Here is a 23,932-nt window from a genome sequence, read left to right on the forward strand (position 1 = left end):
GAGTTTAATGATTTAATTTTAATTTTTACAAGATAATTTTCAATTAGGATAAAATTTGGGGCTAGATGGCAATTAGAGAAAAAAAATGGAAATTGAAATCAAACTCTTGCCATAGAGAGCCGCCACATCACATAGCCAATGAACAATGTGGATGAAGAGACTTAAATGATTGAATGGTGCATGCAAAAATCATATTGGCTGGATGATACTAGAATCTATCCAAATTTACCACCCCAGTGACATCTATAAATTAGAGGTGAGCAGCAGATATATTGATCTTTCCAAATTGATTGAACAAAACTGATCTGCCGCATTTTGGATGGATGCGTGATGACAAACGGACGGTTACGGATTGATTTTTTTCAATCCGTCTAGTTTTGGACGGATGTCAGATTTAAGGTTCCTTTGGCCGCAACCGAATCGCCAAACGTTGAGCACCCCTAGTAATTTGTAAGATTTTGCGTTTTCAATTTATTTAGATATTTTGTTTGTATTTTCAATTAAAAAGAGTTTAAATATTCTTTTGAATATATTCTGTTGAAAAAGAATTTTCAACTTGAATATATTTTTTGAATTGAAAAAAAAAATTATTTATCTATATTTTTTGATTTTTAAATCTAACTCTAAAAATAATAAATAAATAAGATGATATATGTTGGTTGATTTTTGTTTTAAAAAACAGATATAGATGTAACAATACAGAAGCATACAATCTCTACTACTGTTCTATTCATAGTTTTGGTGGTTTGAATTGTTTTTATATTTTAAGAACCACAGATTGTAATACTTTATGTGGATGAGGCATGCTATGATTCTAGTATGTGGATGAGGTAAACAGTGATTGTAATATTTTAAAGTTTCAAACTTTCTTTCTTTGGATGAGGCATGCAGTGATTGTAATGTTTTTTTTTAAATTTATTTATTTTGAGGAAGTGCACAAGTTGAATTATATTGAAAATTTATAAAATTTTAAACCGTCAAACCGATTCGCATCCATCCGCCAATCCGCTCAATCCACATCTGCCGGATTGGCGGACAGATGTAGAGTGATTTTCTCCAATCCACCAATCTGGCAGACGGATGGCGGATTGGAGGTTCTGTGGCCGTAACTAACCCGCGCCCACCCCTATTATAAATACACGACAATCTCATTGAGGCGAAATAATTTTTGGTAAGGGAAAACAGATCATTCAGAGCTTGTTTGGGAAGTATGGGTTTGGTTTTTTTTATGGCTAAAATAGTCACAAAAAAACAAAATAGGATTTTTTGCTCAATAAGACAAAATATCACATCTAACTCATAATCATTACATTTTTTCTCTCACAAAAAGTAAAAAAAGCAAAAAAGCGCTTCTCAAATCAGGTTTTTTAGCCCCAAGCTAAAATAACCAAAAAGCCAAAAAACCAACTCACTTCCCAAATGAACCCTCAGAAATATTTCAGAGATTTCACCTTTTAATACATATTATTTTCTTTTTTATTTTTATGATGTTTTAATTTTTTTTTATTAAGGTTAGGGGTGAAATCGTAATATTTTATTTATAGATATTTTATGATTCAATTATTATTATTATTTTTTTTAATGTTAGATTATTTTAATTGATTAGTTTATTTATTTGGAGAAAGTTTTTATTCTGTATAATATCTTATTCTATCGTAGACTCACGGCACATTAGAAGCTTGATATTCCTTACGAATCAAATAATTAGATTTTTATGGTGTAATCAATCAGTGAAAGTAATTAATTTTTTTGGAATTAATTTTTATATGGAATAATCGTTTTTATCTTCCGATTGAAAATACCTTTTGTGTATGTTTCAATTGCGTTAGATAAATTAAATCTAAAATATTTTAAATAGAGCATTGGTGAGGATCCTTGATGCCTTAGCACCCTTTTTTTATAATCACCTTATTTTATCTTGTAATTAATTATTTTTCTCAAATTATTCTACCATTTCAAAAATTCAAAACCATATTTTTCTTTACTTTATTTGAGTGGTCGGTAATTATTTTGAACAAACTGGTCCTTGTGGATTCGACCTCGGACTCTCCGAGTTATATTATTTCGCGACATCCTGCACTTGGGATTGCAATATAAAAGTCGTAACATTTTACTCTTTTTTTTAAATTAAAAATTATCACTCACTAATAAATTTTTTACTTAACTTATACTTCAATTTGAGTTTTTATTTATTTATATATTTTTTTAAACTCAATTTTACTCCATTCTTTATTTTTGTTATACATAATTACTAAAATAGTTCAATAATTGAGGTATATGTGCAAATAAAAAATATATTAATGTAATTATATATAATAAAGACAAAAAAATAAAAATAATAGTGTATTTAGAGTAAATTGAAGTGAGAATAATACCCCCTTTATTTATTGTAATGTTTTATATCAACTAAAATTTTTATGGATAAATTACACTAACAGCCCTTGAGGTTTGTCTTTAATACAAGCACTCCCTCACATTTTGAAAATTATATTCCCTCCCGAAGGTTTTAATTTTCATTACAATTTAATCCTTCCGTTAATCAACTATTAAGTCAACTAATGAGAAAAATTAATATAAGAAATTAATTTTTTAAAATGCCTATTAAAACCACAAAAACTTATGTACCATAGCAATACCTAAATTTTTAATAGTATAATAATATATGTATTGAATAAATTTTTATAATTCTCTACAATTTTTTTTACTCCTCTAATATTTTTTTTAATTTTTTTTAATAAGAATAAAATATGCATTTAAAAAAATTAATTTATTATATTACTTTTTTTTCCGTTAGTTAACTAAACAGTTGATTAACGATAAATTGTAATAAAAGTTTAAACATCTCGTTTGGCAAGAGGCTATTTTAGCCAATTAGCCAAAAAGTTACTAAATTAGCCAAAAAGCCAACAACCCATACCAAAAAGTCAAAGATTCTCTTTTCTCTCTACCTTTTGCACATCTTTTCGTAATTAGCCAAAAAGTCATCCCAAACATACAAGTTTTTTTTACCTATATTTTTAACCAAATAGTCAAAAAATTACTAAATTAACTTGTTCCCAAACGAAGTCTAAATAGAAGAAGTAATTTTTAAAAGGTGAAAAAATATTTATATTAAAGACAAACTTTAGGATATCAAATGTAATTTGTCCAATTTTTATTTAAAAATAATTTAAGTAAACCTTAGATAGAGGGATTGGTGCTTTGGAGCTATAAATTCATCTTCTTCCCCCTCTCTCACTTTCTGAGATGGAAAAGAAGCTTGTCAAGTACTGTGTGGTAATGTCTTCTCTCTCTCTCTCTCTCTCTCTCTCTCTACAATCATATGGACTTTGTATTTGTATACACAACATTTTGTGCTTTTTGTTGTTGTGAGTGAGTGACTCACCGACTCGAGTTGTTGGATTAGGTCGATGCGTTCACGGACTCGCCGTTCAAGGGAAACCCGGCGGCGATTTGTTTGTTGGAGGAAGAGAGAGACGATGAGTGGTTGCAAGCTGTTGCTACTGAGTTCAACCTTTCTGAAACCTGTTACTTGACTCGGATCACTGACTCCGACTCGGAGACTCAAGACTCGTCCCACTCAACCTCAAACCCTCGGTTCCGCCTCAGATGGTTCACTCCAGTTGCCGAGGTCACTTCACTACCGTTTGGTTGCTGAGAAATTGAAATATAACCTCGAATTGTGCAAGTAAAAGAATCCTAAACATGCACTCCGAATTGCGCAATCTTCTAATTTGGCAACTTAAATTACTTGCATAATTGACGACTTCGTTTTGGTGTTAGATTTCTTTTAATTTTGATTGATTCATTTCAGATTGTTACTTGCTTTCTTTTCAACTTAATCTGAAGAGTAGTTGGCTCATCTCCAATCTTTAACTCTCTCTTCTTTTTTCATTAAATTTGTGTGAAAATTTGGTTTAAACCTTGATGATATAGAACACTTCTTCTTCTTCTTTTTTCCCTCACCTCCAAAATTAACCTAAAAATCTGTTTTAACCATTTTTTGGGAAAGACTATGGTGCACAACCCTTCAAGGTGTGCACTTATTGAGTCATAACTTTAGAAAAAAAAAAGAAAAAAAGAAAAAAAAGGCTATAATCAAAAAAATCTCAAAACAATCTCATAACTAAAGAAAAAAATAAAAAAATTGGTCATATCTAAATAAGAAAATGACATAACTAAGGTGCAAATGATAAGGGTGTGTATGATAGAATTCTCCTTTTGATAATAGAAGACATCTCCAATCCTTGCTCTTTTTAAGATCTCATCAAATCTGATTAAAAATATGAATGTTTTGAGAATTTGGTGAAGGATTTGGTGTATCCTTGATTTGGTGAAAAAATTGTTAGGGAAAATCGATGTGATTCCCCACAAGTAAATCAATCAATGGGAATAAAATCTAATGCGGAAAAATTAAATCAAAAGCAACACAAGAATTTTACGTGGTTCCCTCAATGTGAGGTACGTCCACGGGATCGAAATCCGATTCCACTATCAACCAAATAAGTTCCAAACGATTACAAACGAGACACCAATGGTCTCACAAAATCACCCTTAGGTGAATTCCAAATAATCACAAATAAACAAAGAGGAAAGACCTCACCAATAAGATGAACCAAAATCTTCAGAATCAGAGTTGATGAAGATCCAAAATAACAAACCAATTGGGTCCCACACTCCAATAAGGAGGTATACCCAACAATTCTCCCCCTACCGACTTAGGTGGAGACATCAACCATACCCGCCAAAGTTCGACACTTCAAATGTTTGTCCCTCGACAAAGTCTTTGTCAACATATCTGAAATATTATCATCTGTGTGAATCTTTTCGAGTTGTAACAATTTCGAATCTAACACATCACGAATCCAATGGTATCTCACATCAATGTGTTTCGATCTCGAATGAAAAGTTGAATTTTTGCTCAAGTGAATAGCACTTTGACTATCACAATAAAGTACATACCTTTCTTGCTTCAAACCCAACTCTTGCAAAAATTTCTTCAACCATAACTCTTCTTTGCAAGCTTCTGTAATAGCAATAAATTCAGCTTCGGTAGTTGAGAGAGCAACACATTTTTGTAATTTAGATTGCCATGCCACAGCTCCCCCTGCAAAAGTCATCAAATACCCCGAAGTAGATTTCCGAGAATCAACATCACCAGCCATATCAGAATCTGTGAACCCATCAAGCATCGGCTTACCATCCCTAAAACACAAACACACCTTCGAAGTCCCTCGAAGATACCTTAGAATCCATTTTACCGCTGCCCAATGTTCTTTACCTGGATTAGAGAGAAAACGACTCACCACACCAACGGCGTGAGCAATATCCGGCCTTGTACAAACCATGGCGTACATCAAAGAACCAACTGCTGAAGCATAAGGAACTTTCAACATCTCTTCTTTGTCTTTCTCACTTGTAGGACATTGATTCGAACTAAGCTTGAGGTGACCCGCAAGTGGACAACCAACCGGCTTTGCTTTATCCATATTAAACCTCTCAAGAACTTTCTCGATGTAGCTTTCTTGAGACAACCAAATCAGCCCCTCTTTGCGATCACGAACAATTTTCATACCAAGAATTTGCTTTGCCGGTCCCAAATCTTTCATAGCAAAAGACTTGCTTAACTCCAATTGCAACTTGTTTATCATGGTAGAATCTTGACCCACAATTAACATGTCATCAACATAAAGCAAAAGAATAATAAATTTACCATCTGGAAAATTTTTCACAAACACACAATGGTCCGAAGTGGTTTTAGAAAAACCATTATTCATCATGAAAGAGTCAAATTTTTTGTACCATTGCCGCGGGGCTTGCTTGAGGCCATACAAACTTTTCTTCAATTTGCAAACAAATTTCTCTTTCCCTTTTTCCACAAAGCCTTCCGGTTGCTCCATGTAAATTTCTTCTTCAAGGTCACCATGCAGAAATGCGGTCTTCACATCAAGTTGCTCAACTTCAAGGTTCATACTTGCAGCCATGCCAAGTACAACCCGAATAGAAGACATCTTTACAACTGGCGAGAAAATTTCATCAAAATCAATACCTTTCTTTTGCCCAAAGCCTTTCACGACAAGACGTGCCTTGTACCTCAGATTCTTGCCATCATTCTTCAATTTGAAGACCCACTTATTTTTCAGAATTTTCCTCCCCTTAGGCAACTTCACTAAATCATAAGTCTGGTTTTCAAGCAAGGAATTCATCTCCTCTTCCATGGCCTTTTTCCAATCGCCTTTCTTTGTATGCTCAATTGCTTCTTGGTAGCTCTCAGGCTCCCCTTGATCAGAAATCAACACAAATTCATTAGGAGGATACTTCCTTGAAGGTTGTCGGTCCCTTGTAGATTTTCTTAACTCAAGTTGTGGTGGCGGTTCTTGAGTTGGATTCTCTTCCTCAATTTCTGGCTCAACTTCATTAGAATTAGCATCATCCTCTACATTTTCAATAGGTGGCTGCACATCTCCCCCGTTTTCATCATCAACTGAAGATGAAGGAGATGAATCCATGTCAATGAGATCACTAGTTTTTGGCTCCGGTTGATCACCTTTGCCAAAGTCTTCAATTGTTTGGTCTTCAAGAAACACAACATCACGGCTTCGAATGACTTTCTTGTCGACCGGATCCCACAATCTATACCCAAATTCATCACGCCCATAGCCAAGAAAAATACATTGTCTTGACTTGCTATCAAGCTTGGACCTCTCATCTTTTGGAATGTGAACAAAAGCTCGACAACCAAACACTCTCAAGTGCTCATAAGATACATCTTTACCGGTCCAAACTCTTTCTGGAACATCACCATTCAAAGGATAGGAAGGAGACAAATTGATCACGTCAACCGCTGTCTTCAATGCCTCACCCCAAAAGGATCTTGGCAATTTAGCTTGTGAAAGCAAACACCTTGTTCTTTCCACAATGGTGCGGTTCATCCTCTCGGCAACTCCATTTTGTTGAGGAGTCTTCTTAACTGTCTTTTGGTGCCGAATACCTTGGCTGCGACAATACTCATCAAATGGCCCAATGTATTCACCACCATTGTCTGATCGGATGCACTTCAATTTCTGCCTTGTTTCTCTTTCAACCATGACCTGAAAATGCTTAAATACTTCTAGAACTTGATCTTTAGTTTTTAGTAGAAAAGCCCAAACTTTCCTTGAATAATCATCAATGAAAGTAACAAAATAAAATGCACCACTATGTGTTCTAGCTTTTAAAGGACCACAAACATCCGAATGAATCAACTCCAAAACATTTTCTTTTCTAGAGGCAATATTTTTATGAAAAGAAACTCTATGTTGTTTACCCGCCAAACAATGAACACAAGTTTTAAGATGTGTACCTTTCAAACCGGGTAGAAGCTCTTTCTTGAACAAAACTTGCAACCCCTTTTCACTCATGTGGCCAAGCCGCTTGTGCCATAATTCGGTAGAAGTATCATCTTGAAGTGCATTGACAACACCTTTACAAATTTTTCCTTGCATCGAATAAAGTGTATGAGTCTTCTTGCACTTAGCCACCACCAAAGAACCCTTCGTGAGCTTCCATATTCCATCACCAAATTTGTTGTTGAAGCCTTCATCATCTAGCTTCCCAGTAGAGATCAAATTGAGACGAATGTCGGGAACATGCCTCACATCTTTAAGCAACAACTTGCAACCCAAATTTGTTTCCAAGCAAACATCACCCATACCAATAATCTTGGACAAACCTTCATTACCCATTCGAACAGAACCATAATCTCCTGCAGTGTAGGTAGTGAAGAAATCAACTCGAGAAGTCACATGAAAAGAAGCACCAGAATCAATCACCCAATTGCTCTCTTGGCCCACAAAATTGATGCAATCATCTTCACAAACGACCATGAGATCACCATTGGTAGTAACTGCTGTTGTGTCTTCTTGCTTCTTATCCACACTTTTATCACGCCTTTTCTCCTTGTTCTTGAGTTTTCGGCATTCTCGCTTCATGTGCCTTTTCTCATGGCAATAATAGCACTCAATGTCTTTCTTTGAAAAAGAACCATCTTTCGATTTGTCACGGCTTTGATCACGACCATGAGGACTCTTACTCCTCCCCCTTGTTTTGCTTCGGCCTCTCACAACAAATGCTTCTGAATGAGAGGAACCCGCTGATTTTCTTCTAGTTTCTTCATTCAACAGGCTACTAGTGACTTGGCCCATTGTGACAACTCCATCAGGTGCCGAATTACTGACGGTCACAACCAAAGTCTCCCAACTTTCGGGCAAGGAACTAAGTAGCATCAAAGCCTGCAACTCATCATCAAAAACAATTTTCATAGAAGCAAGTTGGTTAACAATACTCTTTATTTCATTCAGATGTTCCGGAATAGGGCTGCTTTCTTTATATTTTAAATTAACCAACTTACGAAACAGAAAAGCTTTATTTGTAGCTGATTTCCTATCATAAAGACCCTCTAATTTTTTCCATAAATCATGTGCTGAAGTTTCAGTAGCAACATGATGAAACACACTGTCATCAATCCATTGACGGATAACACCAACGGCTTTTCGATTAAGCCTATTCCATTCATCATCTTTCATACCCTCGGATTTTCCAGAATCACCCTCAATGGGTCCATATAAATCTTTACAAAATAATAGGTCCTCCATTTTAGTTTTCCAAGTTACCCAATTGCTTCCATTGAAGCTAGACATACGACCCACATTCCCCTCCATTGATTTACACAAATAATTAAACCCAAATAGACCGTAAGCTCTGATACCAGTTGTTAGGGAAAATCGATGTGATTCCCCACAAGTAAATCAATCAATGGGAATAAAATCTAATGCGGAAAAATTAAATCAAAAGCAACACAAGAATTTTACGTGGTTCCCTCAATGTGAGGTACGTCCACGGGATCGAAATCCGATTCCACTATCAACCAAATAAGTTCCAAACGATTACAAACGAGACACCAATGGTCTCACAAAATCACCCTTAGGTGAATTCCAAATAATCACAAATAAACAAAGAGGAAAGACCTCACCAATAAGATGAACCAAAATCTTCAGAATCAGAGTTGATGAAGATCCAAAATAACAAACCAAAATAGAACCGAAAGCCGAACCGCACGAAGTAGAACTGACCCAAACGTTTGACTCCACTGAATTGCTCTCAATCAGCCGCAGCACATTATCTCACCAAGAAGAATCAATTGGCAGCCACACTATTCCACCCAAGTATTATTTCACCAAGGAAAAGATGTATTTGCTGCCACTTTTTCTTCACAACATCCACGGAGCAAAAACAACATAAACAATATATATGTATATATTGTGAATCTAGGGTTTTGTAATCAAACCTAATTGTGTCCAAATTGAATTGGATCTCCACAAATATAATATATAAAAATATATTATACCTAAACCAAGTCAAATTGAAACTCTTTAACAAACCAATTGGGTCCCACACTCCAATAAGGAGGTATACCCAACAAAAATTGTCTGGCTCTTGATTTGATATAGGTTTGATGAAATGGTTAGAGCATACTATTAGCCATTTTTTCATCAAATTTGAATTTGATGAATTATTGGAGACGTTCTTGTGATGTATGGTGACTCATCAGTCTTCCCCAAATGCTGCATGGATTGATCTTTATAGTTTAGTCAATTGAGGGTTGTGTTTCAATAGCTATGTCCATAGTAGGGAGTAATTTAACCTGGACATGAAATTCATGTTGACTTGCAGGTTCAACTTTGTGGTTCATGCAACTTTGGCAGCTGCACACTTTCTGTTCACTTCTGGTTTGGTAAATGCCAACAAAATCAAGTTTCTGACACTGTCAGGAGTTTTGACTGCTAAAAGAGTTCCAGAATCACAAGATTGCTTCTTAATTGAGTTGGATTTTCCGATAGTTCCACTGGTTGATTTTGATTCTGCTGAGGTTTCATCAGTTTCTAAAGCCTTGAGTGGTGCTTCTGTGATTGACTTAAAGATGACAACTATTGAAAAAGACCTCTATGTAATCATTCCTTTTGCATTCTTTGCTTAATTATTCATAATTATGCAACTTTTTATTTGAAGTAAATGATTGAAAGGTTGTGCAAATTATGCTGGAGGTTGGGTGTGTACTCAATTTATCTCCTCCCTGACCCCCGTCAAATTGGGACTAAACTAGGTGTAGTTATTATTTAAATGAAAACAGCGATTGTTGCAGTTTAGAGGTGAGAGTGAAGTTTTTTCTAAGATATTCTGAATAAATCTGACATATTATTTGGGTGCACCCTCAAACCTTAGTGTCTTCATGGATGTCTCTCAAAGAAGGATGTTAACTTGATATTCATTTTGTACTTAAAGGGGGTGAATGTTAATGCATTTGGCAGGTTGTGCTCCCATTGGGAAAGGCTGTTGCTGATCTACAGCCCCAATTTGATGAAATACAACGATGTCCTGGACGCGGAGTAATTATTACAGGGCTTGCTCCCCCTGGATCTGGGTTTGACTTTTTTAGTCGCTGCTTCTTTCCAAAATTGGGGACGAAGGAGGTAATATGGTTTAAATCAGTTCCTTTCATCTTTCTAGGTGTCTTTTGATTAAGTGAAAAAACACTGTTTATAATTTGTAAAAGAACAAACCAAACAACTGTAAATAAACTAACTAGTCATAATTTGAAATGAAATTGTCAACACAAAAATAATATGGGACCGCATTTTTTTGTCACACTGTCCATTGACTTGAGAGTATTTCAGATTTTTCGCTATATAGTACTGTAAGAAAAGCTTCATACCTTGACTATTTGCTTCACTTCTCAATCTTTATTTATGGGAATTTTTTTTAGAGATATTTATCATCCAAACAAAAAGCATCTGCATCACATATTTTTTTCATAACCCTGCTTTGCTGGATGATTAATGGTGATACTCAGACTCTCATTCAACAATTTACTACAACTGTAATAGAGTTGATGGATGCTCCCTCATATGTTACTTGCTGCTAATTTTCAGGATCCTGTTACTGGGAGTGCACATTGTGCCCTAGCAGGTTATTGGTCTAAAAAGCTGGGGAAATGTGATTTTGTTGCATATCAGGTTCTCTCTCTTTCTCTCTTGCACGTGTGTGTGCGCAGTTGTGCCACTCGTGTTCCTTCTTCATTCATTAATTGTGTTGTTTACTTGATATAGGCATCACCTCGAGGTGGCATACTGAACCTCCATTTTGATGAAAAGAGTCAGAGAGTACTACTTCGAGGGAAAGCTGTCACTGTAATGGATGGTTCTCTTTTGGTTTAACCAGGAATTACCCGTCTTTGCTTGTACGAATCAATTGAAATAAAGGCTGTTAATGTTTCGAAGGTTTGCTTTTTACTCTTTGTATTAGACATGAATGTACGAAATGTATTTCCTTTTGTATCTCTGCTAAGAGCATCTCCAACCCTGAACTAAAATAGGATGCTTTTCTCAATTTGATACCACTGGCTCCAACGCTTCACTTTTTATCAAATCTGCTCCAGGGATAACCGGTTGGTCGACCGGTAAGAGGAATTTTTTTTTTTTTGAACTGTTTGAATCAATTTTTTTGAACTGTTTGAACCGTTTAGTGGTCGACCGGTAAGGCGAATTTTTTTTTTTTAACCGTTTGAACCTTTTTTTTGGAACTGTTTGAACCATTTGGTGGTTGACCGATTGGTCAACCGGCCGGTCAACCGGCTGGTCGACCTGTTGGTCTCTCCAACGGTCATGCACAGTGTTTTGGTGAAATGCGGAGCCTGTCCTCATTTTGGTGAAATCTTGATTTGATATCAATTTGGTGAAACCGTTGGAGCATGAAGAAGTGTTTTTTTCACCAAATTTTAAATTTGATGCCAAGTTTGGTTCAGGATTGGAGATGGTCTACGAATTTCATTCAGCTTATAATTCTGTTATGGAAATTCTCTATTTTCCTTGTTACTAATAATATTGCTACAGATATGGATGATTTACATTTTACAGCTTAAAAATGTGCGGAGTGGATTATCGAATATAGAACCTGTGCCAGGGGCCGGACTGCACATCCAAGTGAGAGAATTCAGGTTCAAAATGAATTAGAATTATCCTAATTTTTGTTTAGATTGATTTCTCTGGCAACGAAAGCAGATTAATTGTATTAAGATGATATAGTAATAAGGTGAACAAGACAAAAGTTATATAAATATACAAATCTTACAAACTCATCCTTTATAAAATGAGTGGTGTTTTGAGAAGATGGTAAAAAAATAATTTTTTTGATTTTTTAAATTTTTTTTGACTTTTTTGTATAAAAAAATAAAAAAGTAATGTAATCTAAAAAAGTCAAAAAATTAAAAAAAAATAAAAAAGTCAATCTTTTCAAATTTAATTTTATAAATTAAATTAATTAAACTAATACGATGATATTTATACACAAACAAACGTGATTTATTTTATATTTCTAATTTAATAATGTCATATTGAAAATCCTATCATTTAATTTCCTCATACTCATCATTTCAATCAACTTGCAATAATTAACAAATACAAACACAAATTTGGACAAATTCAGTGCTGAGTCTGACACTGACAGGTAGACAAAAGTGAGCAATATCACTTTCAGATTGGGCTGCCCTTTCCTTCCTTTTGTGATTGGACTGGAATGTATCGTTAGACTTGTGGAGATTTATAATAGATTTTATTTTGATAATTTAAATTGTGAAGTTTGTTGATTATTATATGTTTGTAAAAAATTATGTTGATTGGATATCAATAGCTATTTTATCAGATTAGATTTATATCAACTATTTATTTTTTCATCGCTTATTTTTTTTTTTTGTACAAAACTAATTTAATCACGTAACTATCAATATCCGATTAACGTAAATTTTTTCAAACACATAATACTCGACGAATTTTATACATTAACAATTTAAATTATTAAAATAGAACCCGTAATAAATCCTTCAGACTTAACAGTATCCTTTAATTACATCACAAACTATACTCACCAAATTGGTTTAGAATTCCATTTGATGGGTCACAAATTGCATTGCATCGCGAAACGCTCGATTTCATTTGAGGGGACACTATAGTCACTGACAAACACATATATCTAACTTTTGATATTCAAATTCAATTACTAAAGTATTACTGTATGTCACTTCAAAAATCATGTGAGACTCTTTTAATTGATGGATTGACAAAGATGTCATTTAAAAAAAAAAAATTTAAATACATATACACACAAGTGATAAAAAATAAAGTAATTTTATTTTAGTGTATGTTTAGAAATATACTTTTAAATTAGTGATAAATTTTATGAATATTAAAAAATAAAACCATAATCTTTTTATGAATATATAATTAATTTTTGAAAACTCCACTGACATATTTAAAAGGGCAAATTACAAACACTCCTCTCGAGATTTGGTAAAAATACAGATTCTTCCTTGAGATTTGAGAAATTACAAATTGTCCCATGAGGGTCAAATTTTCATAACAAATTAGGGGAAATTAGGAGGGAATCTGTATGAAAATAAAAACTCCATGGAACAATTTGTTATGAAAATATAAACCTCAGGGACGGGATGTAATTTCTCAAACCTCAGGGAGAAATCTGTATTTTCACCAAACTCGAGGGGGTGTTTGTAATTTGCCCTATTTAAAAAAAAAAAATCACAAAAACAATCCAACTGAAAAAGAAAAACAAAAAAGTGTACTAAAATTTGCATAAAGATAAAAATAATCTTCTCATCAACATTAGTCTAGTTATGATCAGCGTGTTTGTTTTGAATTTTTTGAATTAAGTTGTTTGAAAATTAAGTTTTTTGTTTTTCGTATTTTTTTTATTTTTAGTGAATATTTTTAAAATTTTAAGTATTTTTTTTAAAATTTTTTAGATGCATCTTACTTAGATATGTCTAAAAAGTAAAATATTTGTGAAAAATATATTTTAAAAAATTAATAAATACACAAAAATACAAAAAATGTATTGAATTTTAATATTTTTTTTTTGTATTTTTGGTATTTAGTAAATTTTTTAAAGATTTTTTTTCACAAAAATTATACTTTTTAAGTGTATTTATGTTAGGTGTGTCTAAAAATTAAAAAAATTACTTAAAATATTAAAAAATTCAGTAAAAATAAAAAAATACTAAAAATAAGAAAACATAATTTTCTGAAAAGTATTTTTAGAAAATTCAAACCAAACAAAGTGAATAGTTTTAGAGTTATATTAGTAACGCAAGGTTTAAAATTACTCTCGTATCAGCCTAGTTACATCAAAATTAAATTTGATATTGTTACAGTATATCGCTTAATATAGCGATACATTGTTCACATATTATACAATATTTTAAAAAAAATTTTGGTGGCCCGAATTTTCGTGACTCGAATGTGTTAAAATGACGTCGTTTTACACACAAAGCGACTTTATTTTATGTATTTCGAGCTATTCGAATTATAATTTTTCGAACCACCTAATATTATTGAATATTTTATTATTTATTCTAGAGAATTGACTAGAGAAAGAATGACGACTGATCAGACATCCTACCAAACAACCAGTTGCTGCACCAATTTTTCATATACCACCAAATCTTGCTTTGTTTTCCTAGCGTCCAGTAGATCATGTGCAAAATGATCCAGTGGATCATTTACGTTAGAAAAAAATAAATATTTTACAAAATTAAATTTTAAAATAGAGAGACTCATATAGTATGTACATACAGAAAAATGTTGGGTAAAATATAAAAATAATTTTTTAATTATAATTTGATTCAAAATTTGTTAAGCTTGATGTAGATGCTGTTACTTTAGAACTCAGATTATCTTAACCTGTATAAGAAAACCCTAGCAAATGAATAGACCATTTGACGCCCAACAACCAAACATACCCCAAACAAGCCCAAACATAAAAATGCTTGGTGGCCCGAATTTGTATGACCTGAATGGCTCGAATGTATCAAAACGACATCGTTTTATCCCCAAAACAACGTTGTTTTGACATATTTGAGTCATTCAAACCATAAATTTTTGGGCCACCAAGCATTACTGCCCAAACATACCCCAACGCTCCAAATTCAACTGCCAACAGCTCTCCTCGTTTTGTATTCACCTGCCTTCTCAGACTCTCGTGGGGGATTCTATTTACATCCCAAAAAAATTATTACGTATTTCTAATTAGTACACCTTATTAATTATTTAAAATTTTATTTTACTCTCATTACACCTTATTATTTTTTCTAAATTATCCTCAAGGTAAACCCAAATAATAAATAATAAAAATACTAAAAAAACTATTTCAAACACTTTTCAATACAGAAAATAATTCTCAAATACAGAAAAAAAACCCAACTTACATAAGCATTATAAATATAGAAAAAATCAAACTTTCACATATTATAAAGCTTTTCAATACAGGGAAAAAAACTTTTACATTATAAATTATCCATAAGAATGCTTGTGAAAAAGTAAAAATCAAACTTATAAGCACATAAGCATCAGGTACTAATAAGAAAGAGTAGTTCTCAAATAATGTACTATTTAAATGACAAATAAGAACAACTCGAATAATATGTTATTGTTAATCTAACTACTAGGCCCTTTAATTTTTGTCAAAAAAACGATATAGAAAATTATTGCTCTACAAAAATTGTGAAATCCCTTTATATGAATACCTACCTTCTTTTTGATGGGTTGTTTCAAAAAAACTATTTTGATTATTATTTTCATTCATTATTTGATTTTGTTCAAACTTTCTTTTAGGGTTTAGGATTTCAAAATAATAAAAAACAATGATATTGATGATGATGGTGGGTTTTGGTAGGGTGGATTGGAATTTTGGAGGGAGGAATAAGAATAAGAAGAAGAAGAAATAACTTTGATCTCTTAAGGAAGGATATACAGAGATTTAAATAGAAATAACTGATTAGGGGTACCATGAGAAGAAAAAAATTATTTTAAGATTTAATATATATTGTCCTTATTAATAAATTCATATTATAAATAATAAAAATTAAAATTTATGAATTTAGGCTTGGTTTGGCATCTACTATATAATCCATCTTTTTATCTTTTTATCTTTTTTCCATCACATCACCTCTCTACTTTTCTGCACATCTTGTCGTAAAAAGACAAAAAGTGCACTTTTTTAGGACACCCCAAACCAACCCTTAAACTAAGACGCTTTCATTTGGCAATGACTTTTTTAGTTGGCTTTTTAGCTTTTTTGACTTTTTTGGTCTGAGATTTTTTTGTTTGTTTGGTATTTTTGATTGGCTTTTTTGACTTTTTAGCTTTCAAATGGCAGATTTTTGTTTTTTTGTGATTTTTGGCTTTTTGACTTTTTGTGATTTTTTTACTTTTTTTTTTGTCCTTTTGTGATTTTTTAGTCCAACACAAATACCAAACAACCCTTAGGTTCAAATAGAATCCCGACTCTCTCTCTCTCAAGATGGGAAAGAAGCTTGTTAAATACTGTGTGTGGTAATCCTCTCTTTCTCTCTCTCGTCTTGATTTTGTGCTTTTTGTTATTGTTGTTGTTTGTGACTCACTAATTTGAGTTGTGGAATTAGGTGGACACGTTCACTGACTCGCCGTTCAAAGGAAACCCATCGGATGTATGTTTTTTGGATAAAGAGAGAGACGCTGATGAGTGGTTTCAAACTATTGCTAGTGAGTTGGAGATTAACTCCGAGTCGGAGACTCATGACTCGTCCCACTTATCCACAAACCCTCGGTTTCGCCTCCGATGGTTCAATGCAGTTGCCCATGTCAGTTCACCATCGTTGAAAGTTTGAAAAAATGTAGAACTGTTTGCTTTCTGAATGATCTGTTTGGTTACTGAGAAATCGCAGGAAAAAGAAGGAAAAAAAATTGAAATATAACATCCAATTCCCCTTCCGAATTGCGCAATCTTCTAATTTGGCTACTAACATTTCTTACAATTGTCGACTTAGTTTTTTTGGTGTTAGATTTCTTTAAATTTTGATTTGATTGATTTCAGATTATTACTTGCTTTCTTTTCAACTTAATCTGAAAATATTTATACAAGAATAAAGCTTGAGAGCTCGAAAATTTGCCCCCCTAATCCCCCTAATGCCCAAAACGACGTCGTTTTGGGCATTAGGTTTTTTTTTTTTTTTTTTTCTGCCATTTTCCACCATTTTCGAGCTCAAAACGCAGGTGGAAGAGAGAGAGGGAGAGGGAGAGGGAGAGAGAGAGAGAGAGGGAGAATGGAGAGGAGAAAAGCGGAGAAGAGAGAGGGAAAGAGAGGGAGAGAAGAGACAAGAGGGAATGGAGACACACACACACAAATGGCCCCTGCATTCCAGCCGAGCGTCCGATCGTCGGTCCGACATCTGCCTCCGCCGCCGCCATTTGCCTCTGCTTCTGCTTCTTCCCTTCTTTCCTTCTTCTTCTTCTTCCCGTCTACTTCTTCTTTCTGATTGAACCAAAAAAAAAAATAAAAATTCAAAAACGCCGAAACGGCGTCGTTTTGGTTTCGGGGGATTAGGGGGGTCTTGGTTTCGAGCTACGTAGCACGGTTGATTTATACAATCCTTCATCAACTTTTTTATCAAATTCATATTTGATGAACAAATTGGCTAAAATTGTGCTTGAACCATTTCATCAAATTTGTATGAAATCAAGGGTGATTCATTTTTTTTAACAAGTCAGAGATGATACAAATCCTTCGTCAAAGTTCTCAGTCATATTTTTACTTCAATTTGACGAAATTTTAAAAGATCGGAGATTTTTTTTACATAATAAAAAATGGTTAAAACGGATTTTTGAGATAAGTTTGGAACTTTTCAAAAAAGAGATAATAAGGATTGAAGTATATCATATTAGATCAGGCTTTTAACCAAATTTTTACTCAAATTTAATAAAAGAAAATTGATGAAAAAAAAGGTGCAAGGATTGGAAATGCTCTCATATATGAAGTGTGATAATTGAGGATTGTGTTTCAATAGCTAAGTCCATGGTAGTGAGTAATTTAATCTGGACACAATTTTCCATGTCTACTTGCGGGTTAAATTTTGTGGTTATGGAACATTGGCAGCTTCACACTTTCCATTCACTTCTGGTTTGGTAAATGCCGATAAAATTGAGTTTCTGACACCGTTTTGAGTTTTGATTGCTAAAAGAGTTCTAGAATCACAAGATTGCATCTTAATTGAGTTGGATTTGCCGATAGTTCCACTTTCTGATTTTGACTCTACTGAGGTTCCATCTATTTCTAAAGCCTTGAGTGGTGCTTCTGTGATTGACTTAAAGATTACAACTACTGAACAAGACCTCATTGTATGCATTTCTTTTGCACTCTTTTCTTAATTATTCATAATTATGCAACTTTGTATTTGAAGTAAATGATTAAAAGGGTGTGCAAATCATGCCAAATGTGAGATCGAGTGATCGTTCAATTTTAGAATTAAATGGTGGGAGTGATGTGATTTCTAAGATATTCTGAGTAATTCTCTTCAAACTTTAGTGTGTTCATGGATGGGTGTCTCTTAGAGAGGGAAGTCAACTTCAACTGATATACAGATATTCATTTTGTACTCAAAAGAGAGTGAATATAAATGCATTTTGGCAGGTTGTGCTCCCATCGGGAAAGGTTGTTACAGATCTACAGCCCCAATTTGATGAAATACAACGATGCCCTGGAAAGGCAGTCATTATTACAGGGCCGACTACCCTTGGATCTGGGTTTGACTTTTTTAGTCGCGTCTTCGATCCTAAAATGGGGATTAATGAGGTAATATATTATTGGCATTTTGTCCCAAACTACCTCACAATTTAAATCAGTTCCTTTTATCTTTCTAAGTGTCTCTTGATTAAGTGGGAAAATATGTTCATAATAAGTAAAGGAAAGCTGATCCAAAAAAAAAAGAGTAATGTTAGAGACTCAAAAAATTCTACCAAAGTTTCTACCAAATGTCTTATACGATGTGGGTCCTACACCCATGTGAGACATTTAGTAGAACTTTTGGTAGAATTTTTGGGGCCTCTAGCAATTTTTTTTTTTAAAAAAAAATTTTTTAAAATAACATATCAAACATAATCCCCCATTGCATGACTAATGGAGATACTTAGATTATAAAGAACTCTCATTAGAGTTGATGGCTACTCCTTCATATGTTGCTGCTATTTTTCAGGATCTTGTTACTGGTAGTGCACATTGTGCCCTAGCAGGTTATTGGTCAAAAAAGCTGGGGAAATGTGATTTCGTTGCATATCAGGTACTCTCTCTCTCTCTCGCGTGCGCTCATGCAGTTGTGCCATTTGTGTTCTTTCTTCATTCATTAATTGTATTGTATTGTATTGTTTATTTGGCATAGGCATCAGCTCGAGGTGGCATACTGAACCTCCATTTAGATGAAAAGATTCAGAGAGTACTACTTCGGGGGAAAGCCGTCACTGTAATGGAAGGTTCTCTCTTGGTTTAACTAGTAATTGCCCCCATCTTGGCTTGCATGAATCAATTGAAATAGAAGGCTGTTAATGTTTGGATGGCTCACTTTGAATTTTGACTGACGCTTTTGCCGTCAAACTTAATTTTACTCCTTGTAAGTTTTGTACTAGAGGTCTTCTGTAAAATTACATTTGGCACTATTATTCGACATAAATTTATATCTTTGCTATCTATAATGGAAATTCTCTTTCTTGGTCACTTTAACTATTAGAACAAAACCTGTGTAACTGATGCAAAATTCTAATTTAAGATCTTGAAAACAATTCTTGAAATCACATAAGAAGGGATTTTTTTTTCTCTCTCTTTCTTTTAATTAGTTTAATTGTATTTTCTTCAACTCACTCGTCATAATTGACGTGGAAATAGGAAATATTCAGTGGGATATAATCTTCATTTGAAATAGTAGTCAAGTTGATCCAAGAAAGAGGCTAACGTTAACCTTTCCTTGTAAAGTTGTAACTTTGGTTAAAGACTCGAGATTTCCTCTTCAAAGATGCAATAGCTCCATATCTCATATTCACAAAGAAGAAAATCAGTATGTAGATGCCATTACCAATACTGGAACTAACCCTCCCTGTTTGTGTGTGTGTGGGTTTTTTTTTTTGGATACATCGGAACTTGTGTTTTGTTTGTTATTCCTTTCACAAAAAAACATTTCTAAACAAAATTGTTGGCAAGAGACCTAATAAGCGAAACCTACCAAATCAAATTTGTACTAATTTAGCGCTTATTTTGTCATCTAGACAACTAAATACGAAAGTTAGCAATATCAGATTCTAATACTATCAAATTAGTGTAGTATTTGATGTGTCACTATAATCAATGATAACATATCACATAATAATATCCGGCATTTTATATTCATATTTAATCACTATTGTATTTATTACTTAGTATCACTTTAAAAGTCATCAAGACTCTATAATTTATTCTCTCTGTTTCAAATTATTTGTCAATTTTCACTATTTAATACATTCAAAAAATTCATTTATATTTTATAATTATTCTATTTTCAGCAATTTAAAAACTTCATCTACAAGAATTAATTGAATTTTTAAATACTTGAATAAAACACTTGAATACTTGAAATCAAACTTACAATTATACAATATCAAACTTACAATAATATAATAAATTAAAACTCACAATTGTTTTACTGGAATGAAGCAAACGAACAGTTCTTCCAAATACATGACTTGAAAACAAATTTGAAAATATAAAATTACAAAGATAGCTATTTTTCTTGAGGAATGAGCACTCAAATTTTCTAACCCTGCCTTATTCTTGACTGAAGAGGCTCTTAAATAGATGAAAGGAGTTACTGTGAGCCTTGTGAAGGAATCTAACTTTGAAAGAAGCACATGGGAGCTGTCTGCAACTTTCGATGAGTGACTAAAGTTGATGGTTGCCTCTGATTATACTGAATTTGTCGATTTGGTGAATAATGATGAACCATGAATAATAGTGTTGACTTTTTGATGAATAGTGAACAGTAAATATGACTTTTTTCACTATTCATTTGGGAGCATGTGACTGAGTGGAATCAATATAGATATATATATATCAGTAGCTTTTCTCAAAAGGAGAGTATTGATTGAAGCTGATAATTATAGCCATATAGAATCCAATGACTGCATCAAGCATATGGGTCCTGAGCATCTTGAAACTGGGGCCCGTATGGATCCTGATTGGTTAAGCCTTAAGAAGAGTTAGAACCGTCTGAACCTTCTTCTAAACTATCTTCATCAGTTTGTGACTTGGCTTGGGCCATGAGAAGGCGAGCTATTTGAAGGAGCTCATCTTTTGATGACTTGGACTTGACTTTAGATTTAGCCTGGGCTAATGAGGGTTGTGCTTTAGCTTTGGACTTTGACTGAGTATATTTGGGCTTTGCTGACTTGGGCTTGGAAGAACTAGATGTTGGGCTTCCAAGATTGACTAGAGGAAGTGAGCTTCCTTGTGTTAATGGAGCAGTTGGGTTCTGTTGAGCTTTAACCATAGAAGGTGTTGGAGCATGAATATTGACTGGAAATTCTGCTTGGACTTGTTCAATGATCCGTGGAATTTTGAAATTATCCCACCATTTAACAAAGTGTTGGCGAAAGATTATGTTATCAGAAATAGCATATTGCCATTTAAATATCCAGGGAATTTTGTATTTGGAGATAAAAATGAGCAATGGAGGGAATTTCTTTTGTTCTGGGCTAAATGGGAAAATAGTAGAAAAGTAGTTAACTTGTTCAATCATGATAGAGGGGAAGATATCATTAATAGCCCCATATTGTGACCACCAACGCAGAAACTAAGTGGGGAGTTCTGACTTAAACTTATGATCAAATTGGAGGAACCATGAATGACTGTTTGACTCATTTTGATATAGGAGGACCTTAAACCAAGCATCAATATAGTCATAATAACTATATTGGATTGCATGACCAGGTAAGTCTCAGAGTTGGAAAGGAGATCCCCATTCATTCAAAGAGACTATATTGTGAATATATAATGAATGGTACACAATTTTACTAGTGTAAGTTCGATCATAAATAGGCTTAATAACAATGGACTGATGATTGAAAAGGATGTCTTTGTAATATGTGATTGACTTTTCTGGATGAAGAGGAACAAAATGCCATCTAGGAGGGAAATAGGATTTGACTAGGTCAAGAACAGGATGGGTATTTTTGTGACTAGGTTCTTTGAAAAAGAGATTAGTTGTATGAGATTTAACACAATCAGAACGAGCCAATTTAATAGGGTTAGGAGGGCAAGGAGTAATTGATTGAGAAGCAAAGGCGAATGGATCAGTAGCCAATGCAGAGGTATAACTAGGTTTAGGTACATTACCAAGAACTTGGTAACGATTGACTAATTCAGCAGGATGATATTTGGTGACTAATTCCAAAGGAGGAATTGATTGACTAGAAGGAACAAGAGCCTTACTAGAAGATCTCAAAGGTCTCTGAGCAAACATCTGTAATAAAATAGGTGGACTGAAATTAGCATCCACTAAGGATATTTAATTTGCTCATATGATAATCAGCACAATTAATATAGTGAGCCAATAGATTACGGCAATTGCAAATGGTATGAAATAGAATAAATTGAGCACGTTTAGTAGATTATTTGTCTAATTTGAGGCAAGCAATATGGTGAGCAGTTTGGTGAATGAGGTTTTGGTAATGGGTAACTTTAGATTTATGGTAGGAAATAAAAGGAGTTGGCATCCCTTATGCCCCCTGTAAAAATTCTCTGGTAAGGAAATCAGGAATAGAATTTTGACAACCAGGTATATATTCAATATCAAAATAAAAAATACTTAAGATAGATTGCCATCGGGCAAAAACTTGTTTACTAGCAAGATTTTGAACATCTTTTTTTAAAACATATTTAGCAGATTTGCAATCAACACGAAGTAAATTTTTTTGATTTAAAATATCATCTTGAAATTTACTAATACATAAAACAGTAGATAAAATCTCTTGTTTAATAGTACTGTAATTTTTTTGTGCTTTGTTCCAGACACCAGAATGAAAACGAACAATTTCTTCGGAGGACTAAGGAGTGATTTTCTGGAGATGGATGCCACCATAGCCAATATCAGAGGCATCAGTTTGAATAATCTTAAATGAATTTTCAGTAGGAATACCAAGGCATGGCTGAGACTTGACATATTTTTTAACTTGTTTAACAATATCAGTATGAGTAGAAGACTAAGGAGGAGGATTATCCTTCAATCGATCAAAAAGTGGTTGACAGGTTTTCCTAAGGTCTTTGTAAAATTCAGCAATATAATTAAGCGATCCTAAAAATCTCTGTAACTGGGTTTTATCTAAGATTTCATCAGGAAATTTAGAAGCAAATTCAATGGATCTACTAATAGGTATAATGGTATTCTGGTGGATGTCATATCTTAAAAATCTGACTTTGGTTTGAAAGAGTTTAATCTTAGGAGGAGAAATGACTAGACCATGAGTTTTTATGGTGTAAAAGAAAGCGGTAAGATGTTTCCAATGTTCACTACGGGATTTGGAAAAAATGAGAATATCACCTATGTAAACAATGGAAAAATGATTAAAAGGATTGAAAATGTCATTCATTATATTTTGAAATTCACTAGGAGCGTTTTTTAATCCAAAAGGCATGACATTCCATTCATAATGCCCAAAAGGTGTAGTGAAAGCAGTTTTATAACGATCATGAGGGTGAATTTGTATTTGCCAGAAACCACTTTTTAAGTCAAATTTACTAAAAATGACAGCTTGGCTAAGTCTTTTAATTAAATCTTTTTTATTAGGGATTGGATAACGAATCTATTCTAAAACTTTATTTAAAGGTTTGTAATTAATTACGAGTCGGGGAACTCCACGTTCTAACTCAGCATTTTTATTAACATAAAAGGCAGGACAAGACCATGGTGACTTGCTATGACTAATAATTTTGTTTTGCAATAATTCATTAATTTCTTTTTTGCACATTTCAACTAATTCATGATTCATTTGAATAG

At 33.5% G+C, this 23,932-nt stretch overlaps 1 protein-coding gene and 1 pseudogene across 2 annotated transcripts; both read left to right on the forward strand.

Annotated features, from left to right (window-relative positions):
• The first annotated feature begins 3,143 nt into the window (after positions 1 to 3,143).
• On the forward strand, positions 3,144 to 11,374 carry LOC145807409 (uncharacterized; annotated as a pseudogene). The gene is made up of 6 exons (XR_014350462.1): positions 3,144 to 3,276; positions 3,407 to 3,631; positions 9,712 to 9,985; positions 10,347 to 10,508; positions 10,968 to 11,051; positions 11,145 to 11,374. The product of XR_014350462.1 is annotated as an uncharacterized LOC145807409 (transcript).
• Positions 11,375 to 15,745: 4,371 nt separating this feature from the next.
• On the forward strand, positions 15,746 to 19,622 carry LOC114264250 (uncharacterized). Its single transcript, XM_082904730.1, has 5 exons — positions 15,746 to 15,763; positions 16,526 to 16,723; positions 18,445 to 18,711; positions 19,112 to 19,195; positions 19,295 to 19,622. The coding sequence occupies exons 1-5, from the start codon at positions 15,746 to 15,748 to the stop codon at positions 19,400 to 19,402; spliced, it is 675 nt and encodes a 224-aa protein (XP_082760856.1). The 3' UTR covers positions 19,403 to 19,622.
• Positions 19,623 to 23,932: the final 4,310 nt, after the last annotated feature.

This window comes from Camellia sinensis, chromosome 14 (genome assembly GCF_055761805.1).
Source record: "Camellia sinensis isolate YWXY chromosome 14, ASM5576180v1, whole genome shotgun sequence".
NCBI classification, from domain to species: domain Eukaryota; kingdom Viridiplantae; phylum Streptophyta; class Magnoliopsida; order Ericales; family Theaceae; genus Camellia; species Camellia sinensis.

Bases quoted from the DNA above. Each gene is read 5' to 3' on its own strand.
- LOC114264250 (XM_082904730.1), top strand. The intron at 16,724-18,444 runs GTCAGTTCACCA...TTCAAACTTTAG, and splicing joins GGTTCAATGCAGTTGCCCAT to TGTGTTCATGGATGGGTGTC. The intron at 19,196-19,294 runs GTACTCTCTCTC...TATTTGGCATAG, and splicing joins GTGATTTCGTTGCATATCAG to GCATCAGCTCGAGGTGGCAT.